The sequence below is a fragment of the Malurus melanocephalus genome, unplaced genomic scaffold (genome assembly GCF_030028575.1).
Source record: "Malurus melanocephalus ecotype Western Australia unplaced genomic scaffold, MMel_1.1 scaffold_569, whole genome shotgun sequence".
Classification (NCBI taxonomy): Eukaryota; Metazoa; Chordata; class Aves; order Passeriformes; family Maluridae; genus Malurus; species Malurus melanocephalus.
Genome location: NW_026623801.1, coordinates 126,799 through 150,152, shown reverse-complemented (window position 1 = coordinate 150,152; position 23,354 = coordinate 126,799). Strand labels below are relative to the sequence as shown.

The following is a 23,354-nucleotide window of genomic DNA, read 5'->3' as shown; positions in this document are numbered from 1 at the left end:
GATACAAAATCATCAGCGGGTCTGAGTTCAGCACTGAGCCTTTGCCGTGGTTTAGGTTTTGGTTTTGCAGGGGATGGTCTGGCCCTAAGGCTGCAGGTCAGGTTTATTGAGGAATCTGCTCTGGGGTTGCTGGAGCTCAGAGATGGGTGCTGGATGTGGCTGAGTTATCATGGAATGGTTTGGGTTGGAAGGCACCTCAAGGATCATCCCATCCCATCTCACCCCTGCCCTGGGGACACTTCCACAATCCCAGGGTGCTCCAAGCCCTGTCCAGCCTGGCTTTGGATACTTCCAGGGATCCAGCTGCTCTCCCAGGGCCTTCCCACCCTCAGCTGATCAATTTTTCCTCTCTTCACCCTGTCTGAGCATCAAACCAGGATTTACAGACAGTGGCACCATGAACACCACGTGCCTACAAGGCTTTTAATCAGATTTTTGTCAGCTCTCTGAGTCTTCTCCCAATTCAAATTCCTTTATCCAAACCCAGATTCTCTGCTTTTCATATCCTCCATCTTTTCCACCTGTGGAAAAGCCGCTGTGTTTGATGTCCTCTTTTATTTATTCTTTGTTTTGGGTGAGATCTGGCACAGGACAAGCAGAATTAGGAGCAAAAGCTCTTCTCCAAAATGTTTTTGAGATTATTAATGTATTTCACCTCCTAACCTGCTCACAGAAAGGATAAAAATGTCTCAGTGTCATCAGTAAGGGCTGTGCTCTGGAAGGGGAGTGATTACCCAGATTTTAGCCAGGTAAGGAGGAAATTATTCTCCAAGGCAGCTTTTCCAACCTCAGAGAGGATTTCTGCTTCCTAGAGGAGAGTTTGGGTGAATTAAGCTGCAATTAATGATGTAAATCTCAATCTGAAGCAGGAAGAATTCCACACGGATTTTGAAGAAAGAATTTCATTGCGTTTTCTCTAAAGTCAAAAGAAGGGAGGAAAAAAGTGTGTTTCCTCCATTCTAAGCATTTTCAGGTCCAGGGATTTTCCAGGTGGAACTTGAAGGATGTTGGGAGTTTGGGAGGAGATTGGGGTGGAGAAGCCCTGTGCAGGGTCCTGGGTGCTGCTGGATGCTCCCACCATCAACCTGCTCCTCCTGAAAATAAAATTATCAGAAAAGGAGAAGCGCATTTACCATGAAGCAGAGAGGCAGAGCGTGGAGGAAGAGGGTAGGGGAGGACAGGGAAACGCRGCTCCAGTGACTCAGTGGGGGCTGGAAAGCTTCTGCTGCAGGGTGGAGAGAGTCAGAGCTATCCCAGCTCCCTCGCAGAGCTTGTTCTCCTGGAAAATTTACAGCTCCGAGCCGATTGTTTGGCTTGGCACCACGGTCAGGATGCTGCCTTGTAAACTTAATAATAGCTGCCCTCTTTTTAATTTGTTTGACCTTGACTGCAGTAATTTATTATGTGCATTAGAACTTTTTTTTTTATTTTAAAAGAAAAAAAATTAAAAAAATAAAAGCCAAGAGCAGAGTAACAAAGCCTTTGGCTCCCCGCTCTTCCTTCCATGGTGCTCTGGGCTGGGACTCCTGGGTTTGATGGAGCCCTGAGCTCCTGCAGTGGAAAATTAAGAGGAGAACTTTAGCCAGGCAATTTCTTAGAAGGAACCTTCTCCAGGTTTGTGCTGGGGCAGTTTGCTTTCCCCACTATCTGCGTTTCTACGAGTCTGGCTTGTTCCTTTTTCCCTGGCAGCTCTTTTTGAGTAAAAACCCCGTTCACATTTTCAAACAAGCGTTCCAGACCGAGCCCAGCATTTTGTGCATCTCCCAACCYTCCCAGACCCCTCCATCTSARCAAARCCCAAAGCACAAAGAAACCAAGATCTCCCCTGGTTGTGTGATCTGCTTTTTTTTTCTCTCTTAATGCCTAAAGTGAAAGCAGCTGCTGGCACAACCTCCCTCGGGTTCTGTCCCCTCTCACTCGTGAATTCTCTCTGTTTGTTTGTTTGTGGATGCTCAGGGTGCTCTGCCTCCCCTTTGGGTGCCAAGCCCAGCTTTTCTGGGTGTTTTTTTGGGGTAGGGATGACCATGGCATGCTCTGTTTGTTGCAGAGGAGCCYTCATTCCGTTGTGAGGACTGCGATGAGCTCTTCCCGTCCAAGCTGGACCTGCGGCGCCACAAGAAATACGGATGCGGGGCTGTGGGGGCTCTGTATGAGAGCCTGAGCGAGGAGATCAAGCAGGAGGGGCTGGGAGATGGACAGGGCTACGAGTGCAAGGACTGCGAGAGGATGTTCCCCAATAAATACAGGTACGGTACCCATGGAGAGCCGGAGCCGCCTTGGGGCTCTCCAGCCTGATCAGAGGGGATGGTGGGCAGCTGGGGAGGGAGGAAGGGATAAAAACCTTTGCTTTGCCCAGAAAAACCTTTCCTTGAAAGGTTTTCCTCCATAGAAACCTTTCCTCCATAGAAAAAAAAAAGCTTTCCTCCACAGAAACCTTTCCTTGCTCCAGAAAAAAAACCTTTCCTTGCTCCAGGAAAACCTTTCCCCATAGAAACCTTACCTTTGCGCAGAAAAACCTTTCCTTGCTCCAGAGAAATCTTTCCTTTCCCCATAGAAACCTTTCCTTGCTCCAGAAAAACCTTTCCTTGCTCCAGAGCAATGTGTCCGTGCTCCAGAAAAGCCTTTCCTTGCTCCAGAAAAACCTTTCCTTGCTCCAGGAAAAAATATCTTTCCTTGCTCCAGAGAAACCTTTCCTTGTCTATAAAAACCTTTCCTTGCTCCATAAAAACCTTTCTTTGCTCCAGAAAAACCTTTCCTTGCTCCATGGAAACCTTTCCTTGCTCCACAGAAATCTTTCCTTTCCCCGTAGAAACCTTTCCTTTCTCCAGAGAAACCTTTCCTTTCCCCACAAAAACCTTTCCTTGCTCCAGAAGAACCTTTCCCCTTAGAAACCTTTTCTTGCTCCAGAGAAACCTTGCCTTTCCCCATAAAAACCTTTCCTTTCTCCATCCCATTTCAGAATGTTCTTTTTGAAATAAACCTTTCCTTTCTCCAGAGAAACCTTCCCTTTCTAATCCTAATTCCATAGGCTTTAGGAATGTTCTTTTTGAGACAAACCTTTCCTTTCTTTACAGAACCCTTTCCCTTCCTGCATAGAAACCTTTCATTTCTACATAGAAAACTTTCCTTTCCCCAAAGGGTTTAGGAACGTTCTTTCTGGGATAAAACTTTCCTTTCTCCATAAAAGCCTTTCCTATCTCCATCACACTTCAGAATGTTCTTTTTCAGATCAACCTTTACTTTCTCCATTGAAACCCTTCCTTCCCCTGTGGGATTTAGGAATTTTCCCTTTGGGATCCTTTGTGGCCATTGGGAATTGTTTTATTTCCCCCTTGATTTCATGGATTGCTGCTTTTCCATCCAGGAGTTGNATAAACCTTTCCTTTCTCCAGAGAAACCTTCCCTTTCTAACCCTAATTCTGTAGGGTTTAGGAATGTTCTTTTTGAGACAAACCTTTCCTTTCTTTACAGAACCCTTTCCCTTCCTGCATAGAAACCTTTCATTTCTACATAGAAAACTTTCCTTTCCCCAAAGGGTTTAGCATTGTTCTTTTTGGGATAAACCTTTCCTTTCTCCAGGGAAACCTTTCCCCATAGGCTTTAAGAATGTTCTTTTTGGGGATAAATCTTTCCTTTCCCCAAAGGGTTTAGGAACGTTCTTTCTGGGATAAAACTTTCCTTTCTCCATAAAAGCCTTTCCTATCTCCATCACATTTCAAAATGTTCTTTTTGGGATAAACCTTTACTTTCTCCATAGAAACCCTTCCTTCCCCTATGAGGTTTAGGAATTTTCCCTTTGGGATCCTTTGTGGCCATTGGGAATTGTTTTATTTCCCCTTGATTTCGTGGATTGCTGCTTTTCCATCCAGGGGTTGTGGATGGGGATTTTTAAGGGTTTTTTTGGGGGTTCCTTGAGCTTGAGAGACTTGGGTGGGATCTCTGCACCCTCTGCTCCCCTATGCTCTGGTTCTGAGGGAAAAAATACCAATATTGGTTCAGTTAAAATGTGCATGAAAGCTTCTTTTCAATTTAATTCTTGCTCGTTTGAGATCAGCGGGTTTAAGAGGTGTCGATGCCCTAGGAACTCGTAATATGGTCACCAGCTCCTGTTTGATCTGGCAGGAACAATTAAAAGGTTCTATTCCAATCAAACTTTTTTATTTTCTTTGTGTCCACCAAACGTTCTTGTAACAGAAATGTGCAAAGAAAAAAAAAAAGATTGGATATCCTCCGGCTCATTTTTTAATTTGCAACAATTATTCAGTTATTATTATGATTACAAGGTGACTCTAAACAAGAATTAAACTTCTCTTTAAAAGGAAAAGTATTTTAACTCGGGTTTTAACTGAAAATCTGCATTTTTTTTAAGCAGAATGTGGCAGTAATGAAATGCAGCTTTAACACAGAGATCTTTGAGCTCTCTAATTCACTGTCAAAGTGAGACTCAAATAGTTAAATATCAGGAGCCAGCTTTAAAAGTTGACTTTTTTTTTTTTTWAATCACTTTAAGATTGTGTTTATTTGCATCCTAAGCCTTGATAAAAGCCTTTCTAAAATTCTATAAAAGCAGAGTTTTCTCTCTTTACCGGAGGCTGAAGTTCTCACATACTCATTTCTTTTGCCTTCTTGGGTGAAMCAACCCCCGTGCACCACAAGATTTGTAATAAAACTGTGAGAACTGGCAATCCCCTGTCAGGCTGTGCCCCAGCAGAGCAAAAACCTCGAGGTTAAAGCCCGTGTAAAGCCTGTTTCACTTCAGTTTTTAACATTTAAAAAACCTGCTTTTGTCACTTTGAACTCCATCGCATGGATGCTTTCAGCTCTTTGATCTGCGTGAGGAAGCGAGATTAAAAAAAAAAATTATTTTAAAAAATGCTGAGGAAGGTGAAGCCTAAAGGTCATTCCCTGCATCTGCAGGGAAAAGAGTTTCAGTGTGAGGATGGATTTGTAGAATTTGGGATGGATATTGGGATTCYTGTGTGGGATCCTCTCAATGTGGCATCTTTACCCCTCACCTTGTGTCTCTGCATTGGTTATATCCATTAAACACCAGAGCTTGAAATTTTCTGCATTTTTTTAATGAACTTCCTTCAAATGTTTTCAATATTTTGTATTTTAGTCAAAATTCCAGTTCTTTTATCTCTCGGTGTTAAAAGCTCTCTCCTCCTTAGCTTGCAGTGCTATCTAATTTTTTAATTAATTAGAAAATACCCTTTTAAAATGTTTGTGTTGTATCTTTTTCATAACCTCTGTGTATTCCTGGCTCTAATTTTTAAGTTAATTAGAAAATACCCTTTTAAATATTTGTGTTGCATCCTATTTGCAACCTCTGTGTATTCCTGGCTTCTTGAGGTCTTAGTTGCCACTGTGGCCTTAGGTTTTTTTGACTTTTAGACCCAATTTTTTGGGGATAAGTAATATAATGTTGATTTTTTTTTTATGAAGTTGATTTTTTTTTGTAAATTTGATTTTTTTTTTATAAAGTTGATTTTTTATCAAGGGAAAGGGGTGTTAGCAGCATCCCCATTCAGCCTTTGACACACTGGGGTTGGGGAGGAAATGTCCTCATCTGCCTCTCCCCCACCAACCTGCCAAGTTTAAAAATCACTAAAAACACCAAATAAACCCACTCAGAGAGCCTGGATGGTTTCAGAATTTCTCAAAGTTAATACGGATGAAATCAAGGGTGCCACTGGGGACCTGAAATTGAGCATTTAGCAGCTGACTAAATAAATAAATGTTTTGCTAATCCCAGTAGGTACTTGCCTCTAAACAGCGTATTAGTTTGTCCATATTTGCTCCAAACAAACTCATAAATCACAGTTAACACGGGTGTATTTTTGGATGTGGGYATGAAAGGTTTGCGTTATTTTACGTGTGTAAAAAATCTGGTTGTTTTAAGAGCAGCATTTCTTGAGGAAAATGAATATTTCTGCTTTAAAATGAGTGGGTTGGCACTTTATGAGGGGCATGGCCATGAATATGAATTATCTGGCTGGAAACAGGGCTGGTTGAGGAGTTTTTGGGTGTGGAATGGCCAAGGTTGACACAATTCCTGGGATCCTGAACCGCTCTGGTTCTCTGGAAATTCCCAGGAATTCTCTTCCCCCTCCGTGTCATTTAAGACTGGCAGGATTTGCCAGCAGTGCTCAGMTTTAACGTTTCTATAAAAACACAGCCCTGCTTTAAAGTTTTATAGGAATGGGTTCATATCCACCTGAAGGGCAGGAGCAGRTTCCCTGTGAGATGGTCTTGGCTGCCATTCACAGTCAGAGAAGTTTGTAATTCCTCTCAAAATACCCTAAAGGGTGCAGGTTTTCGATCCTTGTTTCTCAGGATTTCTGGCTGAGATGAGCAGGAAAGGTCTGAAAGGAGCAGGATTTCTGGCCTGAGAGATTCAGGATTCCCAGCATGAGAGATTCGGGATCCCACGTCTGAAATGTGCAGGATTTCTGGATGAGAGGTGCAGGATTCCTGGGTGGGATGTGCAGGATTCCTGGCTGGAGAGATGCAGGATTTAAGGGTCTGAAATGTGCAGGATTCCCTGCCTGAGATGATCACATTTCCTGGCCTGGGATGTGCAGAATTCCTAGCTGGAGACATGCAGGATTTAATGGCTGAGAGGTGCAGGATTCCTGAGTGGAGACATGCAGGATTCCTGAACTGAGATGTGCAGAATTCCTGGTGTGAGAGGGGCAGGATTTAAGGGTCTGAGAGGTGCAGAATTCCCAGTATGAGAAGATCAGGATTCCTGGCCTGAAATGTGCAGGATTCCTGACCTCAGAAAAGCAGGATTGAAGGGGCTGAGAGGTGCAGGATACCTGGCTGGAGAGATTTAGGATTTAAGGGTCTGAGAGGTGCAAGATTTAATGACTGAGAGATGCAGGATTTAAGGGGCTGAGATGTGCAGAATTCCTGGCCTCAGAAATGCAGGATTTAAGGTTCTAAGATGTGCAGAATTCCTGTCTGGAGCAATGCAGGCTCCCCATGTCACAGTGCTCCATGTGCCACCCCTGCTGTGGCCCCGTGCCAGCGGCCACCCGGGATTGTCACCATCCCCCAGGCCGGGAGCTGCTGCCAGTTGGCAGAAGGTGGAATTGCTGAGTGAAGTAATCGAAGATGTCTGACGTTCAGAAGTGAAACGTGTTTGCACCTGATCGTGTTTCTTCCCAACGCTGAGTCCCTGTGTGCTCTGGGAAGCCGTGGGCTGGGTGCCCGTGAAAACGGACACGTGAAAACAAATATCTTTGCTTTCTCCCAGGGGATGCCACAGGAATTTTGGTCACAAAGTGCCCATTTTCCCCCTCAGGAACTCTGCAGGGTCAGGGCTGGTCTTATTTTCCTTTTCCCCCTTGAGAATAGGCTCGGGAATTGTAAGAAATAGGATAAGAGGTAGAGCAGGGTGTCTTCCATCAGGGAAATAAATGGAAAAAAAATCAGAGGGTTTGGGTATCTCTGCTGCCTTCCTGGTCTGAGGCACCAGGTAACTGGAAACCCCCCAGACCCCACAGCCGGTGCTCTGTCCCCATCTGTGTCACCTCTGGGGGTCTCAGCCCTGCCTCAGTGGCCGTTTTGGGTGGCCCTGAGGTCAGCCTGTCTCTCTCTGCCAGCCTGGAGCAGCACATGGTGATCCACACCGAGGAGAGGGARTACAAGTGTGACCAGTGCCCCAAGGCTTTCAACTGGAAATCCAACCTGATCCGTCACCAGATGTCTCACGACAGCGGGAAACGGTTTGAATGTGAAAACTGTGTTAAGGTATGGTGGAGACATGGTCACCATGGGGGATTCACCTGGGGGACAGTGGGATCTGGGGGAGTGGGACGGAGTGACCATGGGGTGCAGGACAGAGTGACCATGGGATGCAGGACAGAGTGACCACGGGGTGCAGGACAGAGTGACCATGAGGGCTTCATCTGGGGGACACTGGGACCTTGGGGTGCAGGACAGAGTGACCACGGGAAGCAGGACAGAGTGACCATGGGGTACAGGACAGAGTGACCATGGGATGCAGGACAGAGTGACCGTGGGGAGCAGGACAGAGTGACCATGGGATGCAGGACAGAGTGACCATGAGGGCTTCATCTGGGGGGGACACTGGGACTGTGGGGAGAAGAACAGAGTGACCATGAGGAGCAGGACAGAGTGACCATGGGGGGCTTCATCTGGGGGACACTGGGACCTTGGGGAGCAGGACAGAGTGACCATGGGGTGCAGGACAGAGTGACCATGGGGGGATTCACCTCGAGGAGGGACAGTGGGACCTTGAGGAGCAGGACACAGTGACCATGGGGGGCTTCACCTTGAGGGGGGACACTGTGACCTCAGGGAGCAGGACAGAATGACCATGAGGGTTTCATCTGGAGGACACTTTGACCTTGGGGTGCAGGACAGAGTGGCCATGGAGGCTTCACCTGGGGGATGGGCACTAGGATTTGGGGAAGGGGTACAGGACGGTTTCCATGGGGCTTCACCTGGAGAGGACACTAGGATTTGGGGAAAGGGATGTTGAAAAATTTTCCAGGGGGACGTCAGCTGGGAGAGGACACTGGAATTTGGGGGAAAGGATGCAGAACAATTTCTAAAGGGAGACTTAACTTGGGAGAGAACATTGGGATTTGGGCAAAGGGCTGAAAGTGACGGTGTCCATGGAGAGCTTCACCTGGGGGAGGGCACTGGAATTTGGGGAAAAGGCTGCAGGTGACACTGTCCATGGCAGGCTCCATCTGGGAAGATGTGCTGGGACCTGGAGGAAGGGATGCAGGATGGATTCCATGGGGGGCTTCACCTGGGGAGGGCACTGGGATTTGGGGAGAGGGATACAGGGGATGGGTGGCCCAGAGCAGGGTGATACAGGGAGAGGAGACCCCACTGTCACTGTCCCCAGGGAGAAGGGGTGTCCTTGCTGTCCTGGGCACCCCACTGGAGGTGTGGAGCTCAGCCTTCTCCTCTTTGGTCATTCCCTGGGTGCTGGGACGGTGTGAGGGCTGTGCTGGGCAGATGGAGGAGAGAAAAGACGTGTGCCACCATGGGCACCGCACATTTGGGGACATGCCACAGCCCTGTCCCACCCCACCATGAGCACCAAACACCCAGGGAGATGGGAGATGCCACAGACTTGTCCCACCATGGGCACCACACACTCAGGGATGTGCCACAGCCCTGTTCCACCACCAGCCCCTGGATTCCTGGCCTGAGAGGTGCAGAGAATCCCTGGCACACTCAGGGACGTGCCACATCCTGGCCGGGCACAAACTGAGCTCCTGTTCTCACCTGCGCTCCCCATCCCACAAAAAAAACACCCAAACAAAAATAACCCAACAAAACAACTTTTTCACACTCAGGCTCTTCTCCCCGTGCCTTTTCCCCTCTCCTGAAGGTGTTTTTTCCCCGCAGGTGTTTACGGACCCCAGCAACCTCCAGCGGCACATCCGCTCTCAGCACGTTGGGGCGCGGGCCCACGCGTGCCCCGACTGTGGCAAAACCTTCGCCACCTCCTCGGGCCTCAAGCAGCACAAGCACATCCACAGCACTGTCAAACCTTTCATATGTAAGTTGTCACGGCCATCACCAGCCCGGGCTGGCTGTAATTGCAGGGATCCTGCCGGGGCCCCCCAACCCTCCCATCCCCGGCCGCTGTAATTTTATAGCTCAGAGCGCAAGATGATTTTTTTTAATTTTTTTTTTTCCTTTTGCATGCTCCCTGTTTTTTCAGTAAACATTCGTGGCAGTTTTTGACTTTCTTGACAAGTTAAAAGCTGAGTCTCTCAGCAGTCACAGCGATGCCATTTTCTCATATCTTTTCTTTCTCTCGTCCTTTTTTTTATTTTTTTTTTTTTTTTGCCTTTATCGCTTTTGAACGTTCCTGTCGGTGACATAAATAAATAGCTGGCACAGCCTGATCGAAATGTTTTACAGGGGTGCCTCAAATCCTGGAGCCATTGTAAAGAACTCGGAATAATCGCAGAGATGAGAAGGTGTTTTTTTTAAAAAAAAAAGAGGGGTTTTTTTCTTCTTTATTTACTGYATGTTCCATCTAGATAATGCTGGGAGCTAAACAAGCAGCAGATTAACTCTGTCCTCTGTGAGATATTTCCAGAAAGTGATTTTCCTTGGAAAGCCACCCATCCCATTCCTTGCCGTTTCCAGAGTTGTATTTTTTTTGTTGTTGTTGTTGTTTTAATTGACACTGCACCCATCAGGTTTGGATAAATGAGAGGGGAGGTGGATTTTGGTGTCACAACAAAGCCCTGGGAATTTTAGGGATCGCTTCCTGACACTTCAGAACACACGAACCAGAATCTGGGTTTGATTCCAGGCTTTGATGTCGCGGTGGGGGAAGCCACCAAACCCATTCCTGCTTTTTTTTTTTTTTTTTTCTGTTGGTATAATGGGAACAACATGCAGGAACATCCTGGGAGACTCATTTAATTAATGTCCTGATAATCAGAGCCCCGGGATAATCAGCCGGGTGTCAGCAGAGGAAGAAGAAACAGCTCCTCCCGCTCGTTGTGCCGCAATCTTTCACTCGGGCACATGAAAGGGATAATTTGACTCGCAGGATTGCTGCGGAGAGATGAGGGATTTCTCCTCATAATCCCCTCACTCTCACCTCATCAGAATTAGGGAATTGTCAGATCAAATCAACCTCTGCAGAGGAAAACTGCCTGGTCAGACGTGTCAGGTTGTTTTGTCCATCGTTGTGGAATCCATCAGCAGCTTCAAATCCACGAGGCAGGATTCACCAGGAAGTTGTTGGGTGTTTTTTTCTTGTTTTTTTTTTCCTGTTCAATGCAAGAAAAGGGACTGTGTGTGGGGAGTGTGTTTAATTTTTTACAATATTATATTTGGCTTGGAAAAGCCCCCCAAACCTGTAACTTTATAACTGCAGAAATCAGAAGGGTAAGAGAGGTGTTCCACGTGGAATTACTAAATCAGTGGAGAACTGGAGATTTGTCAGAAATTTTCCTTCCGTGAYATTCCTTTGGATTTTGGGGTGCTCATCTGAACAGAAATATCAAATTCATTAAATTTTATCCATCTCTGCTTTGAACTTCGATTGGAATTAATTTTATTATTATATTTGCAGAGCTGCTAGTGAAGTACTCTCCCACCAAGCATTCAATATTCAAGTACTGAAGTAAAACCTAAAGATTTAGGAGAAAATACAGGGAAAACAACGCTCAAATGAACCTAGAAGTAAAACTGAGAGGAAGGAAGGAGYACTGAGCAGTCCCTGAGCTGGAAGTTCGGGTGTCAGAACTTGGATTCGTGTCCTTGCCTGTCCAACCCCAAACAATGTCCTTCCCYTGCTTTGTCTCAGTTTCCCTGCTCACAAAAGGGTGATAACAGCAGTTCCCCRGGGGAAGGAGTGTGTTAATTCAGCACCACATTTATTCCCACGTTGAAAGAGGCACCAGATAATAAAAAGTCCCAGAGTTCTGATGTGTAGAAAAGTCTGGGGTGGGATTTCTGTCTTGCTTTGCCCCATTCCTTCCACACAAGTGAAGTCTGGAGGTGAAAGAGGTCATAAAAATCTGTGTTCTGAAAGCTTGGTATTTACAGGTCGTTAAAGAAAACGCTGATGTGGCCTCACTTCTCAAGGCAGGGGTGTTGGACTGATTTAATGGATTGAAAAAACGGGATCCCAGCCCTGGCAGAACCAGGGGGATTTATAGAGCATCCCCTGGAGGGGTTCTGCACCACTGAGGGCATCAAGGAAGGRCAGGTTTGATTAAATGAGGAAAAATGTTTCTGCCTCCAGCCCTCAGAGCTTCCTGCCACTCCAGGACTAATGGGAAGCAGACAAGCAGGGATAAATGGATTTTATCATTAAAATGTATGATGAATTCTGAGGGGAGTGGAGAATCTTCCCTGTGAAGCTGGGCTGGGAGAATATATAGAAAAAAAAAATTCCCTGTGAGGGTGGAGAGGCCCTGGCACAGGCTCTCCCATCCCTTGAAGTGTCCAAGGCAAGGCTGGACAGGGTTTTGAGCACCCTGGGGCAGTGGAAGGTGTCCCTGCCCATTKCAGGGGTTGGGATTGGATGGACTTCACGGTCTCTCTCAACCATTCCAATCTAGAAAAGAAACATTTCCAAAAATATGCATCCTTACTTTTGASAGGATCTTATCTCATAAATGTTTCTTAGCCRACTTTCCCCAATCCGTCCTCATCAAATAAGGTCACACATGAAAACTACATGCACATGAATTTAATTCTGGTTAAAGGAACTGACAGAGGCATTAAAATTAAGCTTTCTAAAGGAAGTAAGGCTTAACATTTACAGTAATATATGGATCAACARGACATGGGGGAATGGTTTCACAYTGACAGARAGGAGGTTTMGATTGGATATCAGGAAGCAATTCTTTCTTGTGAGGGTGGGGAGGCCCTGGCACAAGCTGGCACCCAACCAAACCTTTCTATGATTCCATGCTTATCTTCACTAAAAATCCCTCAAAAATTTGAGCAGGAGCAGAACATCCCCTCAGATTTTGACAGAGCTGCTTCTTGAGGGATTCTCCAGGATGGACTTCATCCAAAAGAAGAAGCTGGTGGTGTTCCACCGCTCTTACCTCCCGTGCCTTTGGGGCAGGGAGATATTAGGGATGGAGCAGGGTGGGACGGCGAGGGGAGAACATCGAATCCTGGTATTTTCCCGTTAATTTCATATCGCTTTTGTTGTTGGCTCCTGTTGACGCTTTAGGTGAGGTCTGTCACAAATCCTACACGCAGTTCTCCAACCTGTGCCGCCACAAGCGGATGCACGCCGACTGCCGCACCCAGATCAAGTGCAAGGACTGCGGGCAGATGTTCAGCACTACCTCCTCCCTCAACAAGCACCGGCGCTTCTGCGAGGGCAAAAACCATTACAGCCCCGCCGGCATCTTCGCCCCCGGCCTCCCCCTCACGCCCACCTCCATGATGGACAAATCCAAACCTTCTCCCAACCTCAACCACGCCGGYTTGGGGTTTAACGAGTATTTCCCGTCGCGCCCGCACCCGGCCGGGATCCCGTTCTCGCCGGCCCCRCCGGCCTTCCCCGCCCTCACCCCAGGATTCCCGGGGATTTTTCCACCTTCCTTGTACCCCAGGCCACCCTTGTTACCGCCCACGCAACTGCTCAAAAGTCCCCTCAACCACACTCCGGACGCGAAGCTCCCCAGCCCCCTGGGGAACCCGGCGCTCCCGCTGATCTCGGCGGTGAGCAACAGCAACCAGGCCCCTTCGGGGGAGGAGAAATGTGAAAGCAGCCTGGAGAACTCCTACCTGGAGAAGCTAAAAGCCAGGAACAGCGACATGTCCGATGGCAGTGACTTTGAGGACATCAACACGACCACGGGCACAGATCTGGACACCACGACCGGCACCGGCTCCGACCTGGACAGCGACGCGGAGAGCGACAGGGACAAAACGAAAGATAAAAGCAAACAGACGGAGGCCAAGGCGGATTTCGTCAGCAGCTCGGTGTCGGCGAGTTCCACCAATGCCACGAGCGAGATCCCTCTCTTCTATTCTCAGCATTCCTTCTTCCCTCCCCCCGAGGAGCACTTGCTGCCCACCACGGGGGCAGCCAATGACTCCATTAAGGCCATCGCCTCCATCGCAGAGAAGTATTTTGGGCCTGGCTTTATGGGGATGCAGGAGAAAAAGATGGGTTCGCTCCCGTATCATTCCATGTTCCCCTTCCAGTTCCTCCCCAATTTCCCCCATTCCCTCTACCCTTTCACGGAGCGGACCCTCAATCACAACTTGCTGGTCAAGGCAGAACCAAAGTCACCCCAGGACCTCCACAAAGTCGGCGGCACCAGCTCGGAGTCCCCCTTCGATCTCACCACGAAGCCAAAAGAGATTAAGCCAATYCTGCCGCCCCCCAAGGTCCTCCCAGCCCCCTCCTCGGGGGAGGAGCAGCCACTGGATCTGAGCATTGGCAACCGCATCCGAGCCAGCCAGAACGGAGGGAGAGAGCCACGGAAAAACCACATTTATGGGGAGAGGAAGCTGATGGCAAGTGAGGTCTTACCTAAGATTTCCCAGTCCCAGCTGCCTCAGCAGCCCTCCCTGCACTACGCTAAGCCATCGCCCTTTTTCATGGACCCCATCTACAGGTATTGACATACCCTGCCTTAAATCTTTCCCTAACCAGCTCCTTTTCCAGCTGATGCCACACCCTGAGGCACGGGAGGGTGCAGGTTGGTTGGGAAGGACAGTGAACATTTCCTGTTGCTGTTTGTTCCTCTCAACACGTTGAATTTCCTGACTGGAAAGGGCTGAGTAATTAATTGCGAGGAGCCCTGGTAATCAATGTGTGAGGAACACATCCTTATTTTGATAAAGAAGGAACTTGACCTATTTAAGGACTCTCCCACGAGCCATGGCTAAGATGGCACTTCTGCTGGGGAAATTCCAGAGGTTTGATTCGATAAGAATGCAGAGTTCAGATGCCTCGGAGCCTCGGGCTCTCATGGCTTRGGAATGAGTCAGGAGCCCTGGGAGCCTGGAAATGCAGCTCTCCCACTGACTGRCGAGGGCCTTTTGGGAGTCACTTCACCTTTCTTCCTCCCACCCTCCCTTTTTTCCTTCTAATGCCTTTTCTTGGAGTTTTTCAGTTCGGAGGATCTGCTGCTGCAGACCCAACCTGCYGAAATGCGTTACTCCTGGAGTAACAAGTACTGTGTAAACACATGGTAGCGTGTTACTACCCAGATCTCTCCCAGATACATTTCTCACAAATTTATCCTTCTTGGGAGATAACAAGGCCTTTCTGGTGTCRCTTGAGCAGATGGTTCTGAGGAGGGCCTGATGTGTCACGTCAGAACGAGCTGAACATGGAAGGCGTGTGTAGAGCAGGCTGGGTGAAGTTATCCAAATGCCAGCTAAACTTCCAGAGGGAATCAATTCAGGAGGAGGTGCAAAGGGAACACTTGAGCCTTTAGCTGCTTGAGAGCTTTTTTATAAAACCTGTTTCCAAAGGAAAATTATTAAATGTGGTGAGGGTGACAGTAAATGTGTGTGTTTCCCATCCCGGCGTTGCCTTTGGTGGATGAGGTGGATGCGTCAAGTTCGGTTTTAGCAAAGCCCAGTGAAAAGATGTGTCCTGAGCTAATCTGATTTAGAAAATAACACCTCTAAATTAGACCCAGCCATGCCTAAATGTTCCACAGGGAACATCTCCCAGCCCAGGAGCTGCCGTGTCCTGCCTGGCACTCGCCGTGGCCAACTCCTCCTGGAGAAATCAGACACGGTGTGAACAGTGTTTGTAAAAACACTCCTGGGAAAAAGAAAAAAAAAAATCAATAAATAGGATAGAAAGGGAAAAGAATCCACATAGGGTCCTGCCACCTCTGGGCATTCTCAGCAGGAATGCTGAAATAACACAGCTTGGGAAAGGAGCTGCCAGTTAAAACAGGGAAAACTGTTAAGGCCCAGAAGACAGATGGAAATGAAGGATGGGGGCATCGTTTGTTGCATTCCACGGGATGCACATCGCTTCGGTCATGAGTTAAAATAGAAAGTCAGCGGTGGCGTTGCTGGCGAATCAGACTTCTGATGTAATGAGCGAAACAGCCCGGCTTCCAAGCCCCAGCCTGAAAAATATGGAAATATTTTGTTTCTAAACTTCTCTTTATCAGACTCTCTCACATCATTTGGCCCCTTCGTGTTTTTCCTCCCAAAGGCCGCTTAAATCCTTGACATTTTCTCCTGGTGATATAATTTAATGCAGCCAGACAGCCTGAAATGGGRGCAGTTTTTAGCTCGGCCCAYGAGGGTGACGTTCTCAGGCACTGRGATGWAATGATCAGTTTAATCCTCGRGACGCTGWGGAATTCAGCTCTAACGGGGGTGTWTGGACCCTGTGTTCTCTTTCCTGATGCTGGGAGATGGCAGAGCTGGGGAAATGCTGTCAGCTCACCAGATTTTACACACRTGGGGCAAAAAGGGCTCTCCCCAGGTGGCTCTGCTGGGGTCAGGGATGTTCCCTTGGGGGGCTCAGGGAGCAACTTTTTACATTTTATTTGTTTTTTCTGACAACCCAGACCCATAAAAGCACGTACCTTCCAAARCCCCCTAATTCTGACTGTGTTTCCAACCCAGCTCTTCTCTTCCCTCTACCCAAGAAGAATTAAATGCAGATTAAGCACAGTTTGCTGACTGCACCCGGCAGAGCTCTTCTTTAAACTCTTTGGTAATTTGATCCATGCACCAATCAGCTGAAATGCAGCTAAAATAATTTGCTCTCCATTTATGCTGGACTAATGTAGTTAAAATTACTCTTACTCTTGGATTTCTGCTGGTTTAGCTGGATGGACTCGATTCCAGCCATTTAAAGATGCAGCTGTGTTTGTTGGAGTTACTTCCACAAAACTTTTTTTTTTTTTTTCCTCAGAGAACATTTCAGTTTGTCTTTTTGGGGATTCCACACCACGCTTTCCCTGCAAGTAGAATAYTTAGTGAAAGCAAAGCCAATATTTTCAAAAATAGGAGCCTCACTTTAGGCTCATTTCCACATCTCAGGTGCTTAAACATCAAATATTTGAATGGGCCAAGGAGATACCAGAAGAACTCGGGTTTCTGAGTCGCTTCATTCTCCCACCATTCCCTCGCTTTTTACATCGTTGTCCACATGGGCTTGCCAAAGAAACTCAATGCAAATTATGTCTCAGCTGCGAGGGAGGAAACAAATATGAAACACCTAATGATTTCAGCACGCTTGGGGCTGCAATGTCTGGCCCAGTGTTAACTCTTCAGATAAACGCAAACTCTCAAAGACAATTTTCTTTCCATGCCTGCTGTGGGCTGTAGAGCTTCTCCTGATCAGACTCTTTTTGCTCTAAACTCAGGGTTTTCCATGACTTTACCCAACAGCRAAGGCTTATAAACCACTGCAGCAGAGCAAGAGCAAAATGTTTTCTCAGTCATCAGCCTGATAGCTGAAAAAACACTGCCCAAAGGAGGGGATTGGTTTTTCCAGCACTTTCTGCGGGGTGATCGTGCGTCAGAATTTGTTGTGTCCAGGAGAAGGGTGGGAAGACAGTTGTAGAAGTAGAATTCAAGCGTGGTGGGGCTGTGTGGGGCTGCCTGTGAGGTATGTAACCCTCTGTGGTGCTGTCCAGCAGGGTGGAGAAGCGGAAGGTGACGGACCCCGTGGGTGCCCTCAAGGAGAAGTACCTGCGACCCTCCCCGCTGCTCTTTCACCCCCAGGTAAGAGCGGTGATGCCATCACTCGGTGCTTAAGGGCATGATGTGGAGCTGGCACACACAACTCGCTGAGATCACCGGGATCAGACTCCTCCTCACCCCCAGGAGATGACTGGAAACTCCACTGTTTCCCACCAGTTCCTCTCAGGAATTTGAATTCACACCTGGTTTGAGGATGGTGGCAGCTGTGCCTCGCCGTTTGTTTTGCGTTGCTAGAAAAACAGGGATGAGGTCYGGGCAGCTCGTGGGATCTGCCAAAYTCCCCTTGCAGAGCCCAGAATGCCTGCGTGGTTTTTTCCTTTGGGAACACCTGTTGGGGCCATTTCCAGAGGTAAAAAGAGAAGAAGGAGTGCCCAGCCCCCAGGCAGCAACATTTTCTGCCTGCCTGAATTTTTCTTCCACCACGAGCAGTTTATGGAAGCACCGGGCAGTGGGTTCAGCTGTGCTGCTCTAAAGGTGACAGTTCCCAGCTGTCCTCGTCCCTCCTGCTGGGACCAGGCTGGGATCCCAGCTCCGTGGTGCTCATTGTGCTCTCCTTGAGGCTYACAAGCATTGTTCTCCCCTGATAATGTTTCCCACCTTAGATAAATAACTGGCAGGTTTGTGAAAGCTGGGTCCTGGTTGCTTTCTCAGCTAAACTTAGTTCCCTCATTGTTTCACCCCAGCCTCAGAGTTTGGTTAATAACTTCCCCCGATTTTTCCTTCATCCAGGCTGGATAATGGTGACAGGCTGGCCAGGAACATCCTGTGTTTGTGTGAGTTAGAATAGTGGGGATATCTGCCTGTAAAGAATCTGATAGCAGGGAGGAGCCAGCATGGCAAAGCAAGCCGAGGAGACGATGAGAAACGTTCAGRCCCCGAGCAGGAGCAAGCTCTGGGTGGAAGGTTGTTAACATTGTTCCCGAAATCCTGACCACGTCCTCTTCCCATGGCAGTGAAAAGATCTGGAAGGTCTGGTTATCTCTAACAGCTTATCACGCAGAAWAGCCTCAAATTCACAATCACCCCAGGCCAAAGCTTCCTGATCACTGATTTTTCATAAAGCGGCYGCTGTGCTCAGATCACTCGATCTGGAGAGGCGCCGTTCCCATGCTGCTGTCAGTCAGATGTTTCGGATACAGTGAAGGGACACTGGGTATTTCTCCCAGAATATGGGGGATTTKTACCACCAGAACCCCTCCCAATGTTATCACAGAATCACAGAATGCCCCGAGCTGGAAGGGACCCACAAGAATCATCCAGTYCAACTCCTGGCCCTGCACAGGACACCCCAACAATCCCTCTGGCACTGTCAACATTCCTTGGATCCAGAATTCCTAAGGACTCTGGACCCTAGATCTTTTCCTAAGAAATCACATTTTCAGGGTTCCTGCTTCTGCTTTCTTCATTAGGACCAGCGTTCCTGTGCTGGGTCAGTCACAGTCACGTTTTACCCAGGCTTGTCTCACTCCAAACACGAGTCTGATCTCAGCCTTTTCCTCTGTGACTAATCCCCAGCTCTCTTGGGGTGCCCTCACTGGGATGGGATGAAGCCAGAAGATGTGATAAAAGCATTCAGGAGATGTTTCCTCTCTCAAAACGWATTTCAGGCAGCTCTTAATTCTCAGCCAGTCGCTGGCAGAAGTTCCTTTGCTCTCTGGGAGTTTTCTTACATTGTCTATTCTGAATGAAACTCTGGAGAACATAAAGAACCGGTGTAACTTTTTGATAACTTAATGGAAAGCCTTTCCTCACCTGTTAAGTTCCTTTTCTTCCCCCTTTCTGTTTTAYTAAAACCAGGCAGTTGTTCCCTAAATAGCAAAGTGCCTTTGCCACCGGAGAGGCCGTGGCCAGTGTTTAGAATTTTAAAACCAGCCTGCAGCTCTCAAGCCAGCAAATATCTCTGACTAAGTGCCTAAAGAACAGGGCACAACAAAGGAGAGCTCCAGGTACCTCTGCGAAGGGCTGAGAGCGCGGCTCTGAAAGGTCCGGAGAGCTTTTTAACGTGATGGTTTTGTTGCATGACTGGCAGCTGGGGCAGAGCTGGCGCTGTAAATGATCAAGTAACCTTTTCAAGTGGCTGGTGCTAAGTATTACTTACTATTTATCATGGGCTGGGAGCCTCCAGCTAAGGGGCTGCGGATCTATTATYGGGGAACGGGGGTTACTTCTCCTCTTTTTTAACGGCTTATGAATGGTTGTCAGCCCTCCACAATGTCTTCTGCGGTGATTGAGACAACTTCTCTCCGTAGCCATGTATTTTTAAACAATATCTCCACTCTGCTTCCCCCACCTCTTTCCTAAAGCCCAGTTTAATAAAGTGTAAACGTGCAAAAGGTCAGCCCTTCCTGTACAATCGAGCATCTCGGGGTGATGTATGGCTTCCTACTGCCTTCCGCTCCTCGCTGCCGCCCCGGCTGCCTCCACAGCTCCCGCCTGTCGCGGTGATGTCAGCCCAGCCAGGAGGCAGCTTTATGGCCTCCTTGTTTGCTTTGTCCCTCTTTTCTGCCCCTGCTATCTCCAAAGTGCTCTCAGGAGTGCACCAAGTTGGATGTCGGAGATGTCGGCGGTGGCGGCGTCCAAAGCCCCGTTGCTCCCTCGGATTTGGGTTTCCTGTTTTGCTGTAATGAAAGTAAAAGTGCTGTTCTTTAGGTGGGGTTTTTATGCAGATCCATTTTTTAATTTTTTTTGCACATAGCCCAACTTTGTTTTTTCCCTTTTTTTTTTGTCTTCCTCAACTTCGTTTTTTCCCTTTTTTTTTGTCTTCCCCTTCTGCATCTCCAGGTTTTTCCCTTTCTCCCTCTTTGTGGTTTTTCTCATGCCTGTGAGAACACAGCTGTAGGAAAATCATGCAAACCAGATCTGATAAAGACACCCAGGGACTTTTTGCTCGGTGTCCCATCTCCAGGCCTGTGTGCCATCTGCTCCCACTCCAATGGGATGTGGAGRTGCTGCTCCTCCTGACTGTAACTCACCCACCCTCTCCCCTCCAGGAAGCTCAGCCATCTCCCACCCATCCTTCCATCACCTTGAGGGGTTGATGAACCTTTCCTACCCATAATTTAAGTGTTGGCCTCTTCACCAGGCAAACTCCCTGTGGAACMACTCCATCCTGAGCCTGATCCCAGCTCTTCCTCTTCTTCCCAGCTGCTCCCTCTTCACCCCTTCAGCCTCATCCTCTCCAATCTCAGCTCTCTGAGCTGCCATCACATATCCCTCACACCCGACTTTGGCCAGAATTCTTCAGCTTTAGGGCCAAAACTTCTCTGTCCCCACTCTCCTGGGGCCGTGTCCCTGCCTGGCCACCCACAGCTAGCTGCCCCGTCCCTCTGAGCCCCCGGGATGCTCCAGGGGACACCAGGAGCAACCTCCCTGTACCCCAAGGCTTCAGTTTGGGCTTGGATATTTGGATACAAATACCTGTTGTGTTTAATTTCAGGGTTATTCCTTGAAAAAAACAATGTCTCTGGTGTATTCTGCAATAATTTTTAATGCAAAGTGCTGGAAGTGAGCACAAGCACATCGCAGGAAAGGAACAAGTGCTGATTTCTAGGACATAAAAGTCAACTGAGCCTTTTCTGCTTTCCCCGTGACCAACACCCCATTCCTGGCTCTCCTGGCTCCATTTGGTATAAATAAAATATATTTATATATTTTATATATATTTATATATTTTATATATTTTATATATAAATATATATGGCTCCATCCAGAGGTACCATTTCCCACTGTGCCTCCAAGAGTGGGAGCAAACACCATCAAAGGCTTTTCCCATTTCCCACTGCGCCTCCAAGAGTGGGAGCAAACACCATCAAAGGCTTTTCCCCAACCCAACCCTGAGTTTTGTGCATCAAATCCTGCTTTTCCCAGGGGTTTTCCTGATGGGAGCTCTCTCCTTTTCCCGCAGATGTCAGCCATCGAGACGATGACGGAGAAACTGGAGAGCTTTGCAGCCATGAAGGCCGACTCCACCTCGTCCCTGCAGCCCCTTCCCCACCACCCTTTCAACTTCAGATCACCGCCGCCCACGCTCTCCGACCCCATCCTGCGCAAGGGCAAGGAGCGCTACACCTGCAGGTGAGCCGAGCATCCAGATCCATCCCCAGGGTGTGGAAACACCTCGGGGTGTGGAAATAAACACATTGGGATGTGAAAACACCCTGGGATGTGGAAACAAACACCCTGGGATGTGGAAACAAACACCCCAGGATGTGCCACCCCGGCCCTGGGACACCAGCAGGGACTGGAGCAGCTCCACACAGGCGTCTCTGCCAGGAGGGAAAATAAGGAGCGGCACAATCAGAGCTGGGATGACTAATTCCCTCTGAAATAGCTTGTTTTGTCTGGTTGGAAATCAGCATCTTCTGTTTGCTTTGTAATTTTTAATAACCTCGGGAGCGGATCTGGAGATTCTCAAGTGAACTCAGCTCCCCAGGCCAAGTCATCGCCGCCGCTCCCAAAGCCAGTCCCGGCTCTATCCAACCTCAGCTATGGAAAAATGATCAAATTTTAACAATTGGCATGCAGGATGGTTTTTCAAACCCAGTTCTATCCACAGAAATCMTCATGTACCCATCACAGCTCCAAACCGGAGCAGATCATGGGTATTTAATAACAAACTCTACTGTTGCAGTTTTACCTCRAGGTTCTCGTGGTGGCTCCTGCTGAGGGATTTTTTTGGGTGCAGAACGTGGGCACAAACTTTGGTTGATTTGTCTTTTATGTTCAACTTCACCACAAAAGCTGCTGGCTCAGATTTCAGTGTTTAGAAATTTGAGGTTTCTAAATACAAAAGGGACAAAACTTAAATTTTGGGTGCACACTCACAAGTTAACATTTGGATTTCTGTTGCTGAAATCACATTAACTGTTCATCTTCAGGACAGCTGAAGGTCTCTGAAATTAGGAAAGTCTGTCATAGCTTCCTCCTACAGTAGATTTCATAGCCACAGAGTGYAGCTTTAGTATTTTATTTCCCAATGAGTGTTTTTATTTACACCTTTCTGATTTTACTGTGGAGTGGATTTATCGTAGAACACAATTTATTAATTTCCTACGGCTGCATTTCCTTGCTCTGAGCAGCCTGTCAGCCTCCTAACCCACAACAGGGCTCTGCAGCTTTTATCCAGAGGAAAATTCTGTGAATTCCAAGGATGAAAGAGCAGATCCTGTATGATGAGCACGTCAACAGGGCCAYAAAGGAGATGCAGAAACATCTCAAGTGCCAATCTGAGCAGGCAGCGATTAAACCCTCTGTACCCTGAGGCAGGAATGCTGTAGCTAAACCATGKCCTCAAGTGCCACGTCCACACTTTTTCAGAACACTTTTTCCAGGGATAGTGACTGCACCACCTCCCTGGGCATCCCATTCCAAAAGTCTGAGGAAAAAAATTCCCTAATATCTAATCTAAACCTCCTCTGGTGCAGCTCGAGGCCGTTTCCCATTGTCCTGCCCTTCGTTCCCTGGGAGCAGAGCCTAACACCACCTTCACAAATCCTGAGGGGGATTTGTGGAGTAAAAAGGTCCTTTCTGAGCCTCTTTTCTCCAGTCTGAGCCCTCCCAGCTCCCTCAATTTTCCCAGTGCTCCCATTCCATCCCATGGGGGGTGGCAGTTTTGTCCTCCCCGATTTTTCCGCACGCACAAAGGGATTTTGGGAACAATGTCAGCACGGGGTGGTGCAGGATGTGCCGTGGCATCCATGGGCTCTCCTGACCATTTTTTTTTGCCTTTCCCTGCCCAGGTACTGCGGCAAGATCTTCCCACGCTCAGCCAACCTGACGAGGCACCTGCGGACCCACACTGGAGAGCAGCCTTACAGGTGACGCTGTCCCCCCCAAAAAAATCCCATTCCCAAGCACTCCTCACTCACCACTCTGGCATTTTTTCCACCCCCCTCTCCACAAAGCCGTGCCAGCAGAATCCCACAGGCCTGGAGCATTACACAGAGTGATTCATAGGGTTGTACATTATGTGTGCCAGCCAAAAATAATCGGGCTTGGCAGCTCGAAGATAGACACTTAACTTATATTTAGATGTATGCTGGCAAACGAGGGCTCTGATTTGCAGTGTTGTTTCACACTCACGGTAACCATTCATCTCAAGGACAGCTGAAGGTGCTGAATGGCTCTGAAATTCGGTCTGGTTTGAAGGGCTTGCCAGGACCTTCACTGCT

General features: G+C 48.0%; 1 protein-coding gene across 1 annotated transcript in view; it reads left to right on the top strand.

Moving 5' to 3' along the window:
- Nucleotides 1–23,354, top strand: part of PRDM16 (PR/SET domain 16) — a 180,457-nt gene that overhangs the window by 144,174 nt on the left and 12,929 nt on the right. The window contains exons 5-11 of the mRNA XM_057382483.1: nucleotides 2,048–2,246; nucleotides 7,611–7,758; nucleotides 9,397–9,550; nucleotides 12,710–14,111; nucleotides 17,118–17,205; nucleotides 21,089–21,258; nucleotides 22,923–23,002. Of these exons, the coding sequence (XP_057238466.1) occupies nucleotides 2,048–2,246; nucleotides 7,611–7,758; nucleotides 9,397–9,550; nucleotides 12,710–14,111; nucleotides 17,118–17,205; nucleotides 21,089–21,258; nucleotides 22,923–23,002 (2,241 nt within the window). The remainder of the gene's footprint in view (nucleotides 1–2,047; nucleotides 2,247–7,610; nucleotides 7,759–9,396; nucleotides 9,551–12,709; nucleotides 14,112–17,117; nucleotides 17,206–21,088; nucleotides 21,259–22,922; nucleotides 23,003–23,354) is intronic.